The 18,766-nt window shown below is 36.6% G+C and overlaps 2 protein-coding genes across 2 annotated transcripts; both read left to right on the top strand.

Annotated features, from left to right (window-relative positions):
* The first annotated feature begins 351 nt into the window (after window positions 1-351).
* Window positions 352-2,972, top strand: LOC102220864 (enhancer of rudimentary homolog). The gene is made up of 4 exons (XM_005802621.3): window positions 352-502; window positions 944-1,031; window positions 2,112-2,232; window positions 2,328-2,972. Exons 1-4 carry the CDS (start codon window positions 500-502, stop codon window positions 2,428-2,430), a joined length of 315 nt encoding a protein of 104 aa, XP_005802678.1. The 5' UTR covers window positions 352-499; the 3' UTR covers window positions 2,431-2,972.
* A 403-nt stretch (window positions 2,973-3,375) lies between these two features.
* On the top strand, window positions 3,376-16,427 carry ppp4r3a (protein phosphatase 4 regulatory subunit 3A). Its single transcript, XM_005802622.3, has 15 exons — window positions 3,376-4,469; window positions 4,728-4,783; window positions 4,876-4,974; window positions 5,793-6,410; window positions 6,999-7,076; window positions 7,179-7,295; window positions 8,864-8,980; window positions 9,076-9,207; window positions 10,232-10,334; window positions 10,426-10,584; window positions 11,831-12,000; window positions 12,549-12,691; window positions 13,196-13,386; window positions 14,636-14,847; window positions 15,265-16,427. Exons 1-15 carry the CDS (start codon window positions 4,328-4,330, stop codon window positions 15,382-15,384), a joined length of 2,457 nt encoding a protein of 818 aa, XP_005802679.1. The 5' UTR covers window positions 3,376-4,327; the 3' UTR covers window positions 15,385-16,427.
* Window positions 16,428-18,766: the final 2,339 nt, after the last annotated feature.

Below are 18,766 nucleotides of genomic sequence, written 5' to 3'. Positions count from 1 at the left end.
GTTTCATACTTTGGTAAAAGTAAGTTTTGTGCATTCAGTCTTTAGATCTATTGTAATTTTAAAAAAATAATATAAAAATAATATGAATAGTTTATTATAGGTCAGTATTTATATTAAGAATCTCCTCTGAAGAAAAATGATTAAAGATTGTAAGATGCCAACTCTTAAAGACTACAAGTAATCCGTACGTAGTTGAGTACATTAGTATTAACTTTTTATTTTACATCAGAACTTATTTAGCTTAACTAGTTTCCAGTTGATACAAAAATAAGTATTTTACCAGTTCATTTGACTTCTTTTTTACTTTTAGTTTGAAACCAAATTTTTATTTTGAAGCCGTAATGTTTTACAACCGGAAACACTTTTGCATCAGTTCCTTTAAGTGTTTTTTCGAGAATCTTTGCTTTGCTCGGCAATCTGAAAAGTAGATTAAGCGATTCATTTTCCCTTCTTTGTTTGCTTCCACCGTAAACTTGGGCGACCTGTAGTGAAGGCAGATATGGTAAATGTTGCTTGCACTGAGGTTTGAAATATAAGAAACGCTGATAATAAGCGACACTGCTGTTTTTGCTAAGCTAGCAAGCTGCGACGCTAACAGTTGCTACTAATTTTAATCTGTCAAATGTATTTTTTTTTTTTTTTGCTGTTACAAGATTAATTTAAGTTTGAAATTAACCCCTGAGTTGGATACTTGTTATATAATTTTGCTTCTGTTGGATTGGTGTCTGTTGTATTTTTTTATATGTACTTATTCACAGTCATGGCGTTTTGTCTTTAACCAAAAATGGTCTACACTCGTAATATTGGGAAATGACTGTGCAGAAGACCTCCATATTTATCTCTGGCATGAGAGTAAATAATGAAATCCATTTTTAGGTTATATAATTTGTGACATATTGCTATATAATTATGTTTTTATTAAATTTAAACTTTTGTTTTCCAGTCGCACACAATTTTGCTTGTCCAGCCGACCAAGAGACCAGAGGGCCGCACATATGCGGACTACGAGTCGGTAAACGAATGCATGGAAGGTATATTTTTTCCTGTCTTTTTAATTTTAACTATTTATACAGATGTGGTTATGAAATTTAATGATGAATTGGTATACTATAAAGTGATAGAAGGGAACTGTAGCAACATACAGTTTTCACCCACGTTTTAACTAAGCATCTGTAGGGCGAAAGACGAGAGAAGATTTGATGAAACATTATATAGATTAAAAGAAACTCTGACTTACGTCTCATTAACTGTGGTCTTTGGGCTCATTGTCAATATCGGCTTGATTTTGTTTGAAAATGCTTCTTTGAAAAATATTTGAGATTAGTGTTTGGTTCTGTGAGACCAAATTATGAAAATCTATTGTTGTATAATGCAAATTACCTGTTAACAGTCTACTAAGAGATGAAGACCTGTATCAAATTTGATAGAAGAATCTGAATGCACGGACCGAGACTCTGTTTTTGAGCAAGTCTCAGTCCGGTTTCACATGAACTCTTGTATATTTCACTTCTGTTTGAAAGTAGACCAGCCTCAATTGAACGTACTACAGGAAATGTACTTTTGGCTTTATGAGCCTAAAAAGGAGTCCTGCAGTGTTGCTAACGCCACTGCTGTATGTACTGAAATTGTACGTGATTCGTTGCTTTCCGCACAGCAATACTGGCAGTTTGTTACGGTACAGAATTGTACAAAAACATTTACAGACTCACTTTTCTTTTAATACAAAAAATTACTCTCAATATTTCTAAATATTGCAACATTTTAAAATGACAATAAATGTATATTTTTTTAAATAACTACAAATATTTCTTGTGGCCTGGATTTAATAATTTTTGGTATGCAAAGAGGATAAATATAGCGGATTAAATTTAAATAAACCAAAAAATGTTTTTAGTGCTCAATGTTTTCAGTACTACAGAAATCAGGTTCATCATGGCTGTAGAGGTTTTTCCACAACACATTTTTATCAGCATCTTCAAAGAAGATTTTAATTTATTTAATATCAACAGACATCAAGACACTGTTACTGCTTTCCTTTAATCTTCATTGGCATGCTATTATATTTTACTTCCACGTCTTGCTGTTCAAAACTATTGTGCCTTGTCTTCCAGGTGTTTGCAAAATGTATGAAGAGCATCTGAAGAGGATGAATCCAAACAGTCCATCCATTACTTACGACATCAGTCAGCTGTTTGACTTCATCGATGACCTGGCAGATCTGAGTTGTCTTGTGTAAGGATAGATTACTAGAAGAACGTTTTTGGCTGTCCTTCGTTCAGTTAATTATGCTCTCTGTAAAAAAGAAAATAATGTTGTTTTTAATACAGGTACAGAGCTGACACGCAGACATACCAACCTTACAACAAAGACTGGATTAAAGAGAAGATATATGTCCTGCTGCGGCGCCAGGCTCAGCAAGCGGCAAAGTAAAAGCATGTTTGACATGTTGTCCTTCTACATGCACCTGAAAGGATTTTAAACCCCTGTACTGCAGAGTGCTTCAGATATGTGTACAAGGACAACACCCTCGGGCTGGCAAGGGTTTCATTGTAAATTGTGTATCCATTGGAAAATGTGGTGGGGTGATAAAAACATTTCAGGGCTTTATATTGACGATTTGCTATGCCTAGGATAATTTTTGTCATTCCATTACATGCATTTCCAACTTGTCACACATTGAGAATTGGGTTAATGGCAGGGATGAACTTCTCTCTTCAGTACCTGCCTTTGGAAATGTTTTACATTATGGTTAGATGGTTTGTTACTGGATTCACTGCTGGCTTTACATGCAGGTGATTTATGTCTGAATTAGAGTGAAGTGAAAACATTCATAAGGTTATTATTTCTCATTTCATTTTTTTATTGCCATTATGGTAGAAATTGTTTTTTTTTATCTTTTGATTTATGTAAATGTCAGACTTTTTAAACTCTTGTCTCATCTTTGAGTTAAACAAAATAAACAGTTGTTTTCTGACTTCTGTCTATTTAATCTGCAATTATTGTACCACAACTCATCTTTTGCAAAATTGTCTTGTGATGGTAGTTGAATGAAATAATTATGATTAAATTGATATTATAGCTTGATACTGGACGACCCATATATGACCTATCACAGTAAGTGCATTTGCTGTTGCTGCTTTTAGATTTCTAACATCTTTTTCTAAAAGATAAAATTCTACTATTGTGACTTATAAAGAATTATAACTGTTCCAAAGCAAGTGAAAATATGACTCAAAAAAATCTTTTCGAATGGTCATACTAAGCATTTTTGTGGGAAAAGAAATCGATGGTAGAAAATGTGTTTTTTTTTTTTTTTCTTTTTTTGTCCTGCTACTGTCTCTTTAAATGTGGCGGGCTGCCCTGTTGTTGCAGTGTCGGAAACCCCGTACTGCCTGTGAAGGGACCCAAGATGGCTGAAAACTCAAGGGGGGCACTTAGCAATTATCTGAGCAAGACGTCTGAAATGAATGGCAAATAACAGTATAATGTAAAGCGCTATCTTGGATTAATTATTCTGCTCCACTTTGTTAGTCTGCACAATTTTGGGGGATGTCTGAGTATTAGAAATGAGAGAGAGGTCTCTCCGCGGCCCCGAGCCAGAACATGGCGGAATACTTGGGGAAGAGACACCAGCTAATGCTAGTTAGCTGGCGTAATATTTAAAGAAACGCGGAGACACTGTTTTTGATTTAAGCAGTGCTTGTTGTTCTCGAGTAAAAAAATAATAATGTTATCGGTGTTGAACAGCGGTGAGTTTGCTTTAGACTGTAGCTCTATAGTGAATATGTAGAGCGTAGGCAGCGAGCGTACTAGTTAGCTAACGTTACCTGCAAGCGTACAAACTGTACTGAGAGAAAACCAGTGCGTTTTTGTCGAGCTGGATTTATTTTGAATGTGTCTATCTCAGCTGTAGGCGTACAGTTTGTTATGTCTTTCCATCGTTTTTTGTAGAAAACAGACGAAAACGTCAGTTGCCCTTCGTTCAGTTAATTATACTGTCGTTACCTTGCCACAATGGTTTCTGTGCTGTTTCTGCCAGGCACACTGCCTGTATCCCTGTTGAGATAAGTTTCGACTCGGCTTGGCAAAACTAAAATATAAAAAAGAAACTTGTAAATGCACAATCCTTCTGAGAAGGCTACGAAAACCCTCTTTATCTTCGACGATTTTCAAAGTAAAGATCAACCCCTTTTAAAAGACTTTTAACACTTCAGAAGTGGACAGGTGTTAGGGGTTAATCTGCAGTTGTGTTAGTAGGTGAAGAAGTCCCCCTGTGAGATCCAAAGAAGTTCGGGGAAGGAAACACCGGTTACAATCACCTGCCAAGATGACGGACACTCGTAGGAGAGTCAAAGTCTATACCCTCAACGAGGACAGACAGTGGGATGACCGTGGGACCGGGCATGTCTCCTCATGCTATGTGGAGCGTTTAAAAGGCACTTCTCTCCTGGTTCGAGCAGAGAGTGATGGTAAGTGAACAACTGAAGGGTGAATTAAAAAACTCCCAGATTCTATATAGAACTCTATACAAATGTTTACCTTTTTGGTAATTATTTTTATGTTAATTGTACAGTGTGGTTTTGATTCTGATTTTACAACTTTGAGATTTCCCTTTCTGGGATTAATAAAGTGCTTTGTTTCTGTACAGTAACAGTATTTCTTAAAAGTAGCTTTTTAGCTTTGTTGCACATTTACACCTCATATGTGTCACCTTCTTAATCTGGCAGGCTCACTACTATTGGAGTCCAAAATCAACCCAAATACAGCGTACCAGAAACAGCAGGTCAGTACACGACACAGTACTTGGCTAAAAAAAGAAATGTTCTTTTCTGATGTGTCCAGGTTGTAAATTTGGGTTGTTTTTCTTTTAAAAAGGACACATTGATAGTATGGTCAGAGGCTGAGAACTATGATCTAGCACTCAGCTTTCAGGAGAAAGCTGGCTGTGATGAAATCTGGGAGAAAATATGTCAGGTAACTATTTTTTGTGCGTTTCTGTCTCTTCTGTCATTGTGTGCAGTGGATATGCACTAATAAGTCAAGTGGGAATTAAAATCAGCCAGTTTTTGGTTTGCTTTCATTGATGTTTGGCAGGGCAATTTTGAAAAAAAAAAAAAAAAAAAAAAAAATTATTTCCTAATGCTGCTCAATTCATCAAAAATATATTATCATCACTTGTGTAATATGCATATCTCTAAGGACAGTTGGAAGTGCAAAAAGTGTTGGCTAGTATATTCTAAGTGTTATGAACTTGTTTTTATCGTGTTAATATAATATTTAGCCAGTTTCACAGTCTCATGCAGAAGCTATTCAAAACAGACACAAATGACATTGCCCAAAGTGGTAAAGGTCACAGATTGGAGGAAGCTCACATGAGAAAGAGAGGCAAGCAGAAAATAGGCAGATATTGTGGCTGATGTTGTCATTGCATATCGCCACCGCAACATTTCTTAGTATCATTTAGTCTTCATTTTTTTCCCTGTTCAAAAACATGCATCAAAACTAAGAAATTTAGTTTTCTAAAAACCAAAAAAACACTTTTTGGTCTACAAACAAAGAGCATATAGTTTAATGTTCAGTATAACAAAAATATGAAATGTTAGCAATACACGATTAAATGTGCATAATCATTTTCTTATTTTCTTCTCTCTTACTTTTTAGTTAAAAACTACCAAGTTTATCAAAGGGTATTTATTTTGAATGTCTTGATATGCTTTGTAATTGGTTGAAGTGTAATACACTGTTTATGTAACTCTAATATCTGTTGCTCATCTGTTTGTCTCATCATCAAGGTGCAGGGGAAGGATCCGTCAGTGGACATCACGCAGGAAGTCGTGGACGAATCGGAGGAGGAGCGCTTTGATGACATGTCTTCCCCAGGTTTGGAGCTGCCGCCATGTGAACTAAACCGCCTGGAGGACCTTGCTGAGCTGGTGGCCTCCTCGCTCCCATCGCCGCTGCGGCGTGAGAAACTGGCTTTGGCAGTGGAGAATGAAGGCTACATTCGCAAGCTTCTGGAACTGTTTCGTGTGTGTGAGGACTTGGAGAACCGAGAAGGACTGCACCAACTGTACGAAATAATTAAAGGCATCTTCCTGCTAAATCGCACCGCACTCTTCGAGGTGATGTTTTCTGACGAGTGCATCATGGACGTCATCGGCTGTCTGGAATTCGACCCAGCACTGCCGCAGCCACGGCGGCATCGAGAGTTTCTGACTAAGACGGCGCGTTTTAAGGAGGTGATCCCCATTTCCGATCCTGAACTGCGTCAGAAAATACACCAGACATATCGCGTGCAGTACATTCAGGACATGGTGCTGCCCACGCCCTCTGTATTTGAGGAAAACATGCTGTCCACCCTGCACTCCTTCATCTTCTTCAATAAGGTGGAGATAGTGGGCATGCTACAGGTGAGAAACAAACATTTAAATACACGTAGAATACACCCAAACTTGTTATGCTTTGCTCAGTGTGAAGTCGTCTGAGTTTTTATGATCAAATGACCTTTGTGTTTTTGCACCATGTCAACTCACCAGTGTTTATGTATTACTGTCTCCATAGAGATAGAGAGGTGTTGTGTAAATCAGTGTGGCTGTGCTAGAGACAAGCTAAAACGCATATAAACATTCACTATTGACTCAGAGACACTGTGCATATGATCTTTTAGCGTAAAGCTAAATAAAAGTTTTACTGTTTAAACAGGTTGAATACTTTGGTTAATATCACTTTGTTTTTGGCCTACACTGTCGTGTAAACATTTTAAACCTCACATTATCTTCTGATAAATTACACGTGATCAAAAAGTTAAAAAAAAATAATAACCAACCTGTAGATATACTTTAATTTGTAAGATATTTTGTTTCTTTTAGCGACATCTCACGATTGTGATTAATCAGCTGCTGTGTTGCATGTTGGACTGTTTTAGGAGAAAGTGATGTTGTGATCATATTATCTACTTGCTACTCACCACTTCATAAACTCTGCCCTGTTAATGTCAGGATGATGAGAAGTTCCTGACAGACCTCTTTGCACAGCTAACTGATGAGGCTACAGATGATGACAAAAGACAAGAACTGGTATGCCAAAAATGAATTAGTGATTATCGCCTTGTAATGCAAATCAGACAGATGTGTTTTTTTTTCATGGTTAAAATAATTATGTTTTTGTATTTCTTTCAGGTAAACTTTTTAAAGGAGTTCTGTGCATTTTCACAAACATTACAACCTCAAAACAGAGACGCTTTTTTCAAGACTTTGTCAAACATGGGCATTTTACCTGCACTAGAGGTTATACTGGTGAGTAGAATGACATTTATTGATGTTTAGATTTTATAGTAACATCGCAGTCATTAATTTATCACATTTTCCTAATGTAAAAACAAAGCATGCAAAGAATATGAAATAAAGTATTTAGACCAATAAAACCTGTAGAACAGATTTAAATCGGTGTATGCAGTTGCCTTGCAACATAAAGTCTACAAAGCTCAAAGAGAAAAAGATGAAAGTTGAATATTTTTTATTTTGTTAAAGCATGAAGCAGAAATGGACTGGATGTCATGATCTTTCTGCTTTGGGAGATTCACGTGCTCTAATTCTTCAAAATCTAGCATTTTCTATGTTCCACCTGAGATATTTCCAACCTTAAACCTCACTGTCATGTTGCTCTGGAATGTTGCTGCTGTAGCTAAGAGGGAATACACAAAACATAAACAGTGACATTCGAACCGTCACTTATACAGTACATTACTGTATTGTTGAGTGAGAGCATACTGTTTCACTCTGTAAAAATGGTTGCTAGAGCAAAAGTATATTTTGTCTGTATACAGTTGTATTTTTTCATCTTTAGTAGCTTTTCTCTAATTGGTGTAAACAGTTTCCTTAAGGATTAGAGGCACAAATGGAAATCTGGCATTCCTGATGTATGTCTTAATGTTTGTTTCTTTAATTAATCTAATTTTTAAAGTAGTGTCAGTGATAGCTGAAGGTAGCTGCAACATGTTTGTTTCCTCATGGCTAAAAAGCTTTAGGAGTAACTAAAGCTTTTTATTTTTAATGTGAATTCTGCTGGTATTGTGTTATTGTGGAGGACTGCAGTACAGCAAGATAGTTGATATCCTCAGAATGAAGAGTTTGTCTCATATTTTTCTATAACCTCATTTCACCAGTGAAGTTTCTAAATACTGTTTTAAACAACGGACAGCGGTGTGTTTTAGTTGTTCTGTTTGGTGGAGTAAATGCTATCCTGGGTCCATCTTTCTAAACATAACCGTCACTACATTTTGGTTTTGTTGATCCTTATGACTAATCCCTAGCTGCACTGTTTTGGCTCTTCTGTGGCACCACTTCTTTTAGGGCTCACATCGTATTTTTCTTTTTAAACATTAAGACAGAAAGGGAGGAATGTGAATCTTAGACTCAAAGCTCCATCAATGGCATATCTGACCTATTTGAATGAAATTTTTCTAAAAATTAGTAAACGTTAGCACATCAAGTAATGCATACAAGCAAAGTCAAAGATCTAGTATGCCTAAAGCATAAAAACGCTCTTGGAAGTTCATGTATTTATTTTGGTCAATATCGAAATAAGTTGTGAAACAGGCAAAATAAAAAAAGTTTATTGTAGATTAAAAAAAAAATATTTACATTTTTATTTTTGGAACTGAATTTGAAATATATAAGCATGATTAATTGCATAAGCTTGATCACCTGCTAAGATGAGATCAGAAAAATACTTAAAGTAGTTTGAAATTCTAATTCCATGTGTTCTATTTTTTTTTCTTGTTTTCTATTTGAATCTTTAGAATAGTATTTTATTTGTTGAAATAATGAAGCTGATAACTAACAGGTCCTTCTTTGCCCAACAGGGAATGGATGATGTTCAGGTTCGTGGGGCAGCCACAGATATTTTCTCTTATCTAGTGGAATATAACCCCTCCATGGTACGAGAGTTTGTCATGCAGGAGTCTCAGCAAAATGATGATGTGAGTCTATATGAAAAGTACTCTGAAATTAAATGAAAGTTATAGCACTTTCCCACAATTGGTTTTAAACTCAACCCTTTTTTTTGGTTCTCCAGGATATTCTTCTCATCAACCTGATCATAGAACACATGATCTGTGATACCGACCCAGAACTTGGCGGCGCTGTCCAGTTAATGGGTTTGCTGCGGACTTTATTGGACCCAGAGAACATGCTGGCAACTGCAAATGTGAGTTTTCACAGCTTTCACTTTAAGGGTTGGCTAATATGTCCTCTATCACTATTAAACATGTTGAAACTGTTAATAAAGGACTATGATGGATTAAAAAAAAATCTCTGTTATTATTGCGATAAATACCAAAAAATATTCTAATGGAAATATTTTGTCCACATTGCCAATCCCAACATCAGCTTTTAGACAACTGTAATTTTACTCAAAGCTGAGGCAAGATCTGTTTCATAAAACAATGTTTTAGTTGAAGCACAATTTTTGTCGTGGTGAGAAGCTTTGATGGATGCGAAGATGAGAAATTAAGTAAATTATGTTGTATAGGTTATGTCCAGAATCAAACTTTTATTAATTTGAAGGAAAATATAGCATCAGTTAATTCATAGCAGACTCTGTGACCATTTAAAGAATGTAAGAACATACTGTTAAATCTTCCATAAATTGAAGTTACCTTTGCTAATTGAATGAGTTCAGCTTTCCCAACCTAATCGCTAGGGCCACTATGCCTGCCATTTTGGATACATTTTTACATACCAGACACATACTGGATTCTTGTATAATTGCTTTCCATAAATAATACTGCAAGCTGTACCTTAAATGCGAAATTGCACTCCAATTAGAGTATATCTTTAAAAGCAAAAGAAAAACCTAATAAATCTTTCTAGTATTCTGTATTACAAATGCTAAAACATAGTCTTTGCAACTTTTTTTTTTTTTTTACGTTTTACTGTCATTTCTAAGACTGACATGGCAATACTATTCCTGCTGACCAACATACTGTGGGTTATTAAGCTAAATGTTTTGCTTAGTCTGTAGTTATGACATTAACATAAAAGTCACAATAAATCCTTAAATAGATTTGCAAGCAGAACTTGTTTCTCACAACCAGAATTGAATTTATCAAACCTACTTATATACAGCTGTTACAATCTGTCATCTTTCAATCTGTTGTGATCTGAAGTAGACAGACGAGACATTTGAAATTAGCGAAATAATACAAAAGCTTTTCTTTTTTTATCCCCAGAAAACAGAAAAGACAGAGTTCCTGAGCTTTTTTTACAAGCATTGTATGCATGTCCTCTCTGCTCCACTATTAGCCAACACAACAGAAGAAAAACCAAGCAAAGGTACTGAATATTTTTAAAATGTGGCTATCGTGCATTTTTATTTCAAATGTTACATTTTTAATTAGTTGTCTGCATTTTCTGTTGTCTGTAGATGATTTTCAAACAGCCCAGTTGCTTGCCTTGATTTTGGAGCTGCTAACTTTTTGTGTTGAGCATCACACGTATCACATCAAGAATTACATCATCAACAAAGATATCCTAAGGAGGGTTCTGGTTCTCACTGCCTCTCAACACGCCTTTTTGGCACTATGTAAGTCTCACATGAATATTTTAGTCATTGCCTGGTAACCTATGTACAATAAGATGTGAATATTCCTACCGTTGTAGTGATGCACACGCGTTAGTACCTTTAGAATTTGACCTGTTTAGATGAAAGATGCACTTAAAAGGAAATTTGTTACTTGTGCTGTCGTGGAACTGTAGCATTTTTCTTAATAAACTACAGAATGGGATGATAAATATTGGGAAAGTGTTTAAGCTTTCCTTCACCCTGATCATGAACAAAATTTCTGTAGACAGACTTTAATACGTAAGATGTGGGGAGATTACAGTGCTGACACCGTGACCAATGGGATTTCTGTTTTGCTGTATTTCAGTGTACCACTGTTATTTTTGAATAATTTCAGTCTCTTTCTGTTTTAAATTCTCACCACAGCAAAGTCATTTATTGTCATGATTATTATTATGACAGGGAGGTATTTTCACTTGTAATACCATTTATTCTAATGGGAATGTTCCAGTAAATAAATCCCTTTTTGATTGAGGAACTTGTTCATAATCTAAGAAAAACAGCTGCTCAATACTGAGCAAATGAAAGAGTGATGGAAATGTATTCTGTCTTGCTGTTGTTAAATATTGCACTGAAGCAGATTAATTCATTAGTTTAGATGCAGGTGTTAAGCACATGTATAGAAATTATGACGCAAGACTCCGTTGGTAAACGTAGTTCCAAAAATAATTTTTCTTCAATTCATTGTAAGTCATAATTCCATGCTTTAGTGATAGTTTAACCTATCACATCAAATCACATTCTGCTGTAACAAAATGCATGACCGAACTGAATTGTGGGTAAAGGGTGAATTGTATTTAGCAAGTGTCTCTAACTAAGATATTGCTAATGTGTTTTATCGTTGATGGCACATTGAGTTCAGCCATTAAAACCTGTGGAGTGACGTGTGTCTGTTCTTTCCTTTAAGACATGCTGTGTGAGTTTGAGTTGAAATGTGCCAAGAAAACAGATTTTTGTGCCTCTGCTGTGTGTCGTTTCCCTGTTAGTTTTGTGTTGCTGGACATTTGAATGTTTCCTGAAAGGATTTCTTGCTGCTCCTGCTGTGAATTGCTGTTATTGAAATTTAAGAGACGTATTTATGGCTGCGTGTCAAATGTTTGTGTTTTCCCGTTAATTCACAACTCCACGAAAGTGAGTTTTAATGCTATTTGTATCTCAGCTGTGCAAGTTTGGAGCTCTGCATGAAAGTATCTTTCATCATTTTCAGGTGCCCTGCGCTTTATGAGGAGGATTGTAGGATTGAAGGACGAGTTCTACAATCGGTACATCATGAGAAACTTCCTGTTTGAGCCTGTCGTTAAAGCCTTCCGCAACAATGGATCGCGCTACAACCTATTAAACTCAGCTATGATTGAGATGTTTGAATATGTTCGTGTGGTGAGTATTGTGTCCATGCAGTTTATTTTCCACGAAATTGTTTCTGCTTAAATTGGAAAATCTAATCATTAAAAAATATGAATTGAATTTTTGGGAATTTTATGAAAAGGTTGTCGTTGAAGTGAAGATAATTTCATTTCAAAGTTTGTTTACTTTTTCTGTCAACTTTGATTCACTATTACCATATTTATAAATTATCCTCTGTTTCTTTGTTCTGTTCTTTGTTGGTCTGTTTGTTTTGTTTTTTGAATGTTCATATGGACAACTTTAAAATCTAAAGTTCTATCTCTTGAGTTTAAATTGCCAAAATAAGTAACAATTTCTCAAACTATTGTTTTTTATGGCAATAGTAGTTCCAATATTCTCTAATTATTCATGTGATGTTGAAGTTAGTTCAACAAATATGATGTATGTTGTGCTTATAAGTTTATCACCAGTCGTAGTTTTGCAGACTGTCTGCTCTCTGTGCTTAAATCTAATTTCTTTTCTCCTATACTTTTCTTTCCATCTGTGATTTAATAACAGGTTTATTTTGCCTCTCATTTTAGGAGGACATAAAGTCTCTGACAGCTCACATTGTGGAGAACTACTGGAAGTCTCTGGAGGATGTAGACTATGTCCAGACATTCAAAGGCCTAAAGCTGCGATACGAACAGCAGCGAGAGAGACAAGACAACCCCAAACTGGATAGGTGAGAAAATCAAGGCGCGGCAGTGCTATTACTGCTACGCCAACCTGAATTGTTAGGAAAGCCGGTTTTTGTCTTGAAAGTTAATAATGTTTTTGTGATTTCTCTTTCTTCATTTAGAGGTTAAAAAGTCCAGCATGAATATGTAAAATTATAAGTAGATGCTTTGCTTTAGATTGCTTATTTTCTTCCTCACAGTTTGCTGCTGACTTTTTTAGCTCAATACATTCCATTGATGACTAAGGTTGTTAAATGTTTCAGTGAAAACACAAACTTGAAGATCGTAAATTAAAAGCAATGCTGCAAATTGTTGCTCATTCATAATTTTCAGCTGTAAGAGCCTGTTCAAACAGAACCTAGATGATTTCTTATTTCCTTTTTATATGGTTTACATGTTTTTTTGTTGTGGTTAACATGGCAACTAAAAGGTGCCTGGTCATAAATAAAAGACTTGCTAAAAACTTTTTATACCTGAGCTAATTTTTTTCCCCATCTGAATCTCGACAGCATGCGCTCCATCCTGCGGAACCACCGCTTCCGTCGCGACGCACGGACGTTAGAGGATGAGGAGGAGATGTGGTTCAACACAGATGAAGATGACCTTGAGGATGGTGAGGCCGTTGTTCCACCCTCCGACAAGATGAAGAGCGAAGAAGACCTTATGGAACCTATTAGCAAATTCATGGAGAGAAAGAAATGTAAGTATCAGAAAATGGCTCTGCAGTACGCGTGAAGATAATTGTACGTTGTAGAAATTAGAGGACCAGCTATAATAAATGTGTACTGCAGGTTAGCCATTTTAATGTTATATTAAAGGTCATGGCGAATAATAAAGGTTTCTAAAACAGGAGTACATTTAGTTTTGGTCAGTTCAATTTAAAATCTGAATTGCTAAGTCAAACCTAAAACAGATTATTGTTTGCCAAGTCTTTAAACTACAACTCAAACTACATATTTTTTGGGAAATAAAGCAAAATCTTTGCTTTGATTGTGCATGCAGCATGTTAGACAGGGTTAAGCCTGATTATTCTATACAGTAAAAACAGAGAAATATCCCTTTACACAAGTGCTGAATCTGAATCTGGGTAACCAAGAGAAACAAAAGAAAAATCACATCAGTTATGTGCCACCCTTGTCAAAAAATACCGCATCATTATACCAACCCACATTGGTAGGTGTGCGTAGCAGCACTTAACAGACTATTAGAAGACGGTGGTCCTGGCAGACAATGGAGATGATTGAGTCCCCACAACTTCTTAGTGTGTAGTTCTTAAGAAAACAACACTAAAGTGGTTCTAAATGATGTGTCAACAATTGTTTATAGCTAGCGTTGTTTATTATGTTGACTAATTTGTTGCAGGCCTAGTATGCATGTATATAGTGGGTCACTTAGTTTTATTAAACAAAAGAAAACTATAAATAAAAACAGCCTTAATAAACAACATCAGAATTTGATTTCAATGAGTAAAGACCTTTTGTTAATTTTTTAAAATGCCTTTTAATTATATTTACCAAACAGTTGTACATGCATTCTTTTCAGTTTGGTGTATATATTTGTTTGCCATTAATCAAAATAAAAATAAAAATCTTTGAGCACAAATAGAAGCCATGAGCTCAAAATATATTAATCCATTTTATAAAGTGGACCAAAATATGCTTAGTTTGAAGAAAGTTCTCCTTAAAACATCTCTAGTTGTTAGTAGACATGTGAGATTCTCTGAGGTGCAATTTCACTATTACAAAAATGTATTTTTAATAGTGTTTTTTTTTCTTTATTTAAACTAATTTTAGCATTTTTGAAACCTGGACTATTGAAGCAAAATTGCTAGTCCATAATTTCTCTGTTTTCCTCTTTTACTGAAAACAGTCTCTTAGTCTCTTCCTCACCCTAAAAATGTAAGTAGTTTGGTGAGAATATCTTTTCTCACATTGTCATGTTGCCCACAGTGAAAGACACGGAGGATAAAGAAGTATTGGGCAAGTCAAGTTTGTCAGGCAGGCAGAATCCCAGCTTCAAGCTTTCCTTCTCTGGATCCACTAAGACCAGCCTGGCCAGTCCTCCTTCATCGGCATCACTGAACCCAGGTTCTCCAGGATCACCAGGGTCTCCTGGCTCTGGGGCACGAAGCTCACCCCCCATGACAGCTGTAACCACAAAGGTATTTGTTAAAACTTAAAAAAAAACAACAAAAAAAAACTTGAGGAATTAACCACTTCAAAAATTAATTAACACAGCTTTTGAACACCCTCTAGATAAGAGAGTGAATAAAACTTGTCAAAACTATGAAGCTTCACACCTAAACTGTTAGTTTTCACACAGAACCTGCTTTTAATTGCAATCACGAGCAATGTCATTGGACGACTTTACAGGTTGTTTTTTTTTTTACCAGATAATACATGAAAAACAATAACGCATAAATCACATGCCTTTTAGACAAACATGTTACTAAAATAGAAGTTCTGTTAGCGGCAGCTTTTTGAGGAAACTGTTTAAAGCCAGCAGCGACTGCTGAACTCCATTATTAACTCCTCATGTACGGTCCTTTGATTTATGGCATTTTGCTTGTCTGCCGCAGGGAGGTTTAGTGGGACTGGTAGACTATCCGGATGATGATGAAGAGGAGGAAGAAGAGGAGGACGGAGAAAGTAAAGAGGATGCTCTACCGCCCACAAAAAAATCCAAACTGAGCTCGTAAAGAATCTCTGTTGCAGCTTTTGCTCCACTCAGACAGTCTCAGAACATTGACTCTTCACAGGAATGATCAAACTTGCAGACAAATTGAATGAATGAAAGCCGCCCCTCGTAGTGAGAGGGCGGCCCAACGAGGAGCAGACTGCTGATGGATATAAAGCCTCCTCAGATTCTCCCAGTTCATAGAAGTGCCAATCAGGAGAGCAGGAGTGGACAAAAACCGTCTGAGAAGTGGAGCGGACGTGAAACGTTTTGGTGGATGATAGAGCTCCCACGAGAGAGCCTAGTTGTTGTTTGGTGATTTCTCAACTGGAGGAAAAAGACCACATACTAATACAAATGTACACACAGAGCATATGTGCTCGGACCATAACCCACTGCCCCCTTCCCCTGCCCCCCCACTCAGGGAAGGACATCACAGTGACCCAGATGGGTCAGCCAATTCAGACCCACACCCACCTATTGCACCCCATTCCCTCCCTAGAGTTCACTTCCTCACTGTTCCTTTCTGCTTCCTTTTCTTCTGCTCTTGTTTCCTTCTCTTCGTCGGTTGCTTTTTGTTCCCTTTTAAGTTAGTTTCTAGGACCAGATGGGAGGCAGCATGAGGCAAACAGCTGCCCTTGTTGTCATTTGATGTCATCAATGTTGTTGCTCCTCAGTGGATGTTCTTTCTCTGAAGAGAAAAAAAAAGCCAGCAGTTTTTTTTCATGATTTTCCTTATGTTCTCTATTTGTCTCTTCCACCTGTTTTTTGTAAATGACAACAAAAAAAGACCTGCCTTTAAATGTTCAGGACGTTTTCAGACACACTTGAACAGGTTTTTAAAGACCTCAGTAGGTGAGCTAGTTTTACCCTTTTTTGCCCTTTGAAACTGCAGATTTTTTGGAGAATTTGTAATCCCATCTTGATTAAAGATTGAGTGGAATTCTAGATGTGATGATTTTTTTTGTCATATCTTCTCATTTTTTTTCCTTTCAAGAGTGTACACTTAGTTGTTCGGAAAATTTGGGACCATTAAAAATGATCTTTCCTGTAAGATGTCCCCTATCTTTGTCCTGAGAAGTCGTCGTTTCTTTGAATCCAAGATTTGATCTTTTACTGATGTTTTCCCAGAACGATGCCAAGGCAGAGCAGAAAAGAACAGCGCAAGGAAAATGGAAGATTTGTTTTGACACATTAACATTTCAATTGTTATTCTGTTCCAAACTGCTTGTTTTGCAAGTTGAACAGTGTCAAGTCGTCCTCTGAGCCCTCACAGCTGTAAAGAAACCAGTTTTGTGAGATTTTTGGATGTTGAAGTCTCTATGATCCACCAGGTGGCGCCTTAGGTGCATAGTAAAGCTGGTATATAATTATTTCCACCCGAAACATTTCTACTGCACTTGAGTCAGCAGCAGTGAATGTGTGTATATCTGTAGTGTAGATACAGCTGCTTTGTCATTGTCAGTGGTTAGATTTACACATTATAATAACCCAGAAAAGACACTACAAATATTTTCTATTCAACGTCAGATTATTGTACCTATTACAGTATAAAAAAGCAGACGCGTAACTCCACACAATAAGCAATTAAAACTACTTCTAAATTTACAAAGTTTTTATATTTTTTACTGAACTTCCTGCCTCACCTATAAATAAGACTCTTCTAATATTGTTTTAAATCTCCTAAGTAGAAAGAGACTGGTATTTTTGCATAAAGTTATTGAAAGGGAGCAGACCTTCGTTGATGTCACTGGCGGAAGTTCACTTGTCACAGCAGCTTTAGTTGAAAGAGAAAAGAAGGCAAACAGCCAGTAGAAATCGATGTGTTTGGAAAAGAACTGCAAGAACCGATGCACTAAAAGTATAAAAAAAAAGATATCCAAAGTGTAACATGATAAATAAATATGCACAACCACACCATCAGTCTCGTACCGATCCGTAGTTATTGGCAAACTTCCATCATAGTTTACATCAGTAGTGTCCTATTCTCTTGCCACCTGGTGCAAAACCATCAAGTTGAAAATGTTTGTGGGCAACAAAAACAAGAGTTTTATTTTTTTAATTAAAGATGCATGAAAAATATGTGAATCTTTGTTCACGTGCTCAGCAATAAACTAAGCTATGAATATTTCAGTGAAATATTTATTTTTGTGGAAAGTGAATCTGAATTTAACTCAACTAAACTTTACTACAAAACACTTTTTGTATATTTAATGGGATCAACTGATTTTTATTTTAGTCAAAAATAGTGTCTTCAGCAATAACAATGGAATAACAATGGAATTTGGGAAAGCATATGCTTTCCTTTCAAAACATATGCATAGAAATTCAGCTTTATAATTGTTTATAATTATACCCACAAATGTGTGGATATTTAGTTTAACCTTGACATTTAACAATTATCGCCTGGGGTACAGTAGCTGACAATATTTAGTAATGCAACTGCACTGTGCTGAACCAAAATACCCCCCTTCCACTGGATAAGGGAACACAGTTTTAAAAAAAATGTTTTCACCTCCCAGTGTATGTGGTAAACTCAGTGGGAGCCAGACTACAAGTCCAAAACAAACAGCACCAGGGCCACCAAGAAGTCACTGTGTTGTCCCTCCAAGTGTATTGTGGCCTTCAAACATTGTTTTTTAATTAAAACCTAACAGAAGAGGTTCACTGGGTGCCCAGTGTGCGACGAGAGCCATCACACAACGCCTATTAAGGCTCCCATTCAGATGAAAGGCATCTCCAGACAACAGCAGCTTTTGAAGAGCAGCCCTCCCTGCCAGCCTCTGTTTGCTCCTCTGCAGGAGTGTGGCAGAGTCTGTGTGTTTGTTTCTGCCTTGCATCTCTGCCAGAGGAGAGGCCAGCCTGCTCCTGGTGCCAGCTCCTGTTCCACCAGAAAGCCAGCTGCACGACCAGTGCCAAGTGGCTCACCCGACTGGACCCGCCTGTATGTCTGCCAGGCTGAAGAGTCTCCATCAGGGACACTGCTGTCCATCTTCCTGCTGGGTTCATGAAAAACGTCTTTGACAGCTCTCTTGATTGGCTCTGCCCCTGAAACAATTGGTTCAGTAGTTCTTGCTGAAGTCTGTACATGGATCACAATTGGGGAAATTTCTATTTAACTTTTGACATGAACACAATGGGAAGGACTAACATGCACCATCAGATTGTTTTGGTGTTAATCTGATAGCATATTATTATGAGACAAAAGTAATGCAAGCAACAAAAGTGTATGCCATTATTATTCATATTTACAGTTACATTAGAAAATAACGGTCCTGTTAAGTGTAAAGAAAGAAAGAATGACATCTAAATCATACTTAGTTTGAAATCTTGACAAGCTTTCAGTTTCCATTGCAAACTCTATATCTTCTACTCAGTTAAGGACACATATACAGTATTCATTT

Source organism: Xiphophorus maculatus, chromosome 15, assembly GCF_002775205.1.
Source record: "Xiphophorus maculatus strain JP 163 A chromosome 15, X_maculatus-5.0-male, whole genome shotgun sequence".
NCBI lineage: Eukaryota > Metazoa > Chordata > Actinopteri > Cyprinodontiformes > Poeciliidae > Xiphophorus > Xiphophorus maculatus.
Note: the sequence above shows the minus strand (reverse complement) of the source record. Positions and strands in the feature narration are given on the sequence as shown.

Excerpts from the sequence above, each read along its gene's own strand:
- LOC102220864 (XM_005802621.3), top strand. Across the intron at positions 1,032-2,111 it reads GGTAAACGAATGCATGGAAG|GTGTTTGCAAAATGTATGAA; the intron begins GTATATTTTTTC and ends CTTGTCTTCCAG. Across the intron at positions 2,233-2,327 it reads GCAGATCTGAGTTGTCTTGT|GTACAGAGCTGACACGCAGA; the intron begins GTAAGGATAGAT and ends TTTTTAATACAG.
- ppp4r3a (XM_005802622.3), top strand. The coding sequence starts at position 4,328 with ATGACGGACACTCGTAGGAGAGTCAAAGTCTATACCCTCAACGAGGAC. Across the intron at positions 8,981-9,075 it reads AGTCTCAGCAAAATGATGAT|GATATTCTTCTCATCAACCT; the intron begins GTGAGTCTATAT and ends TTGGTTCTCCAG. Across the intron at positions 12,692-13,195 it reads GACAACCCCAAACTGGATAG|CATGCGCTCCATCCTGCGGA; the intron begins GTGAGAAAATCA and ends GAATCTCGACAG.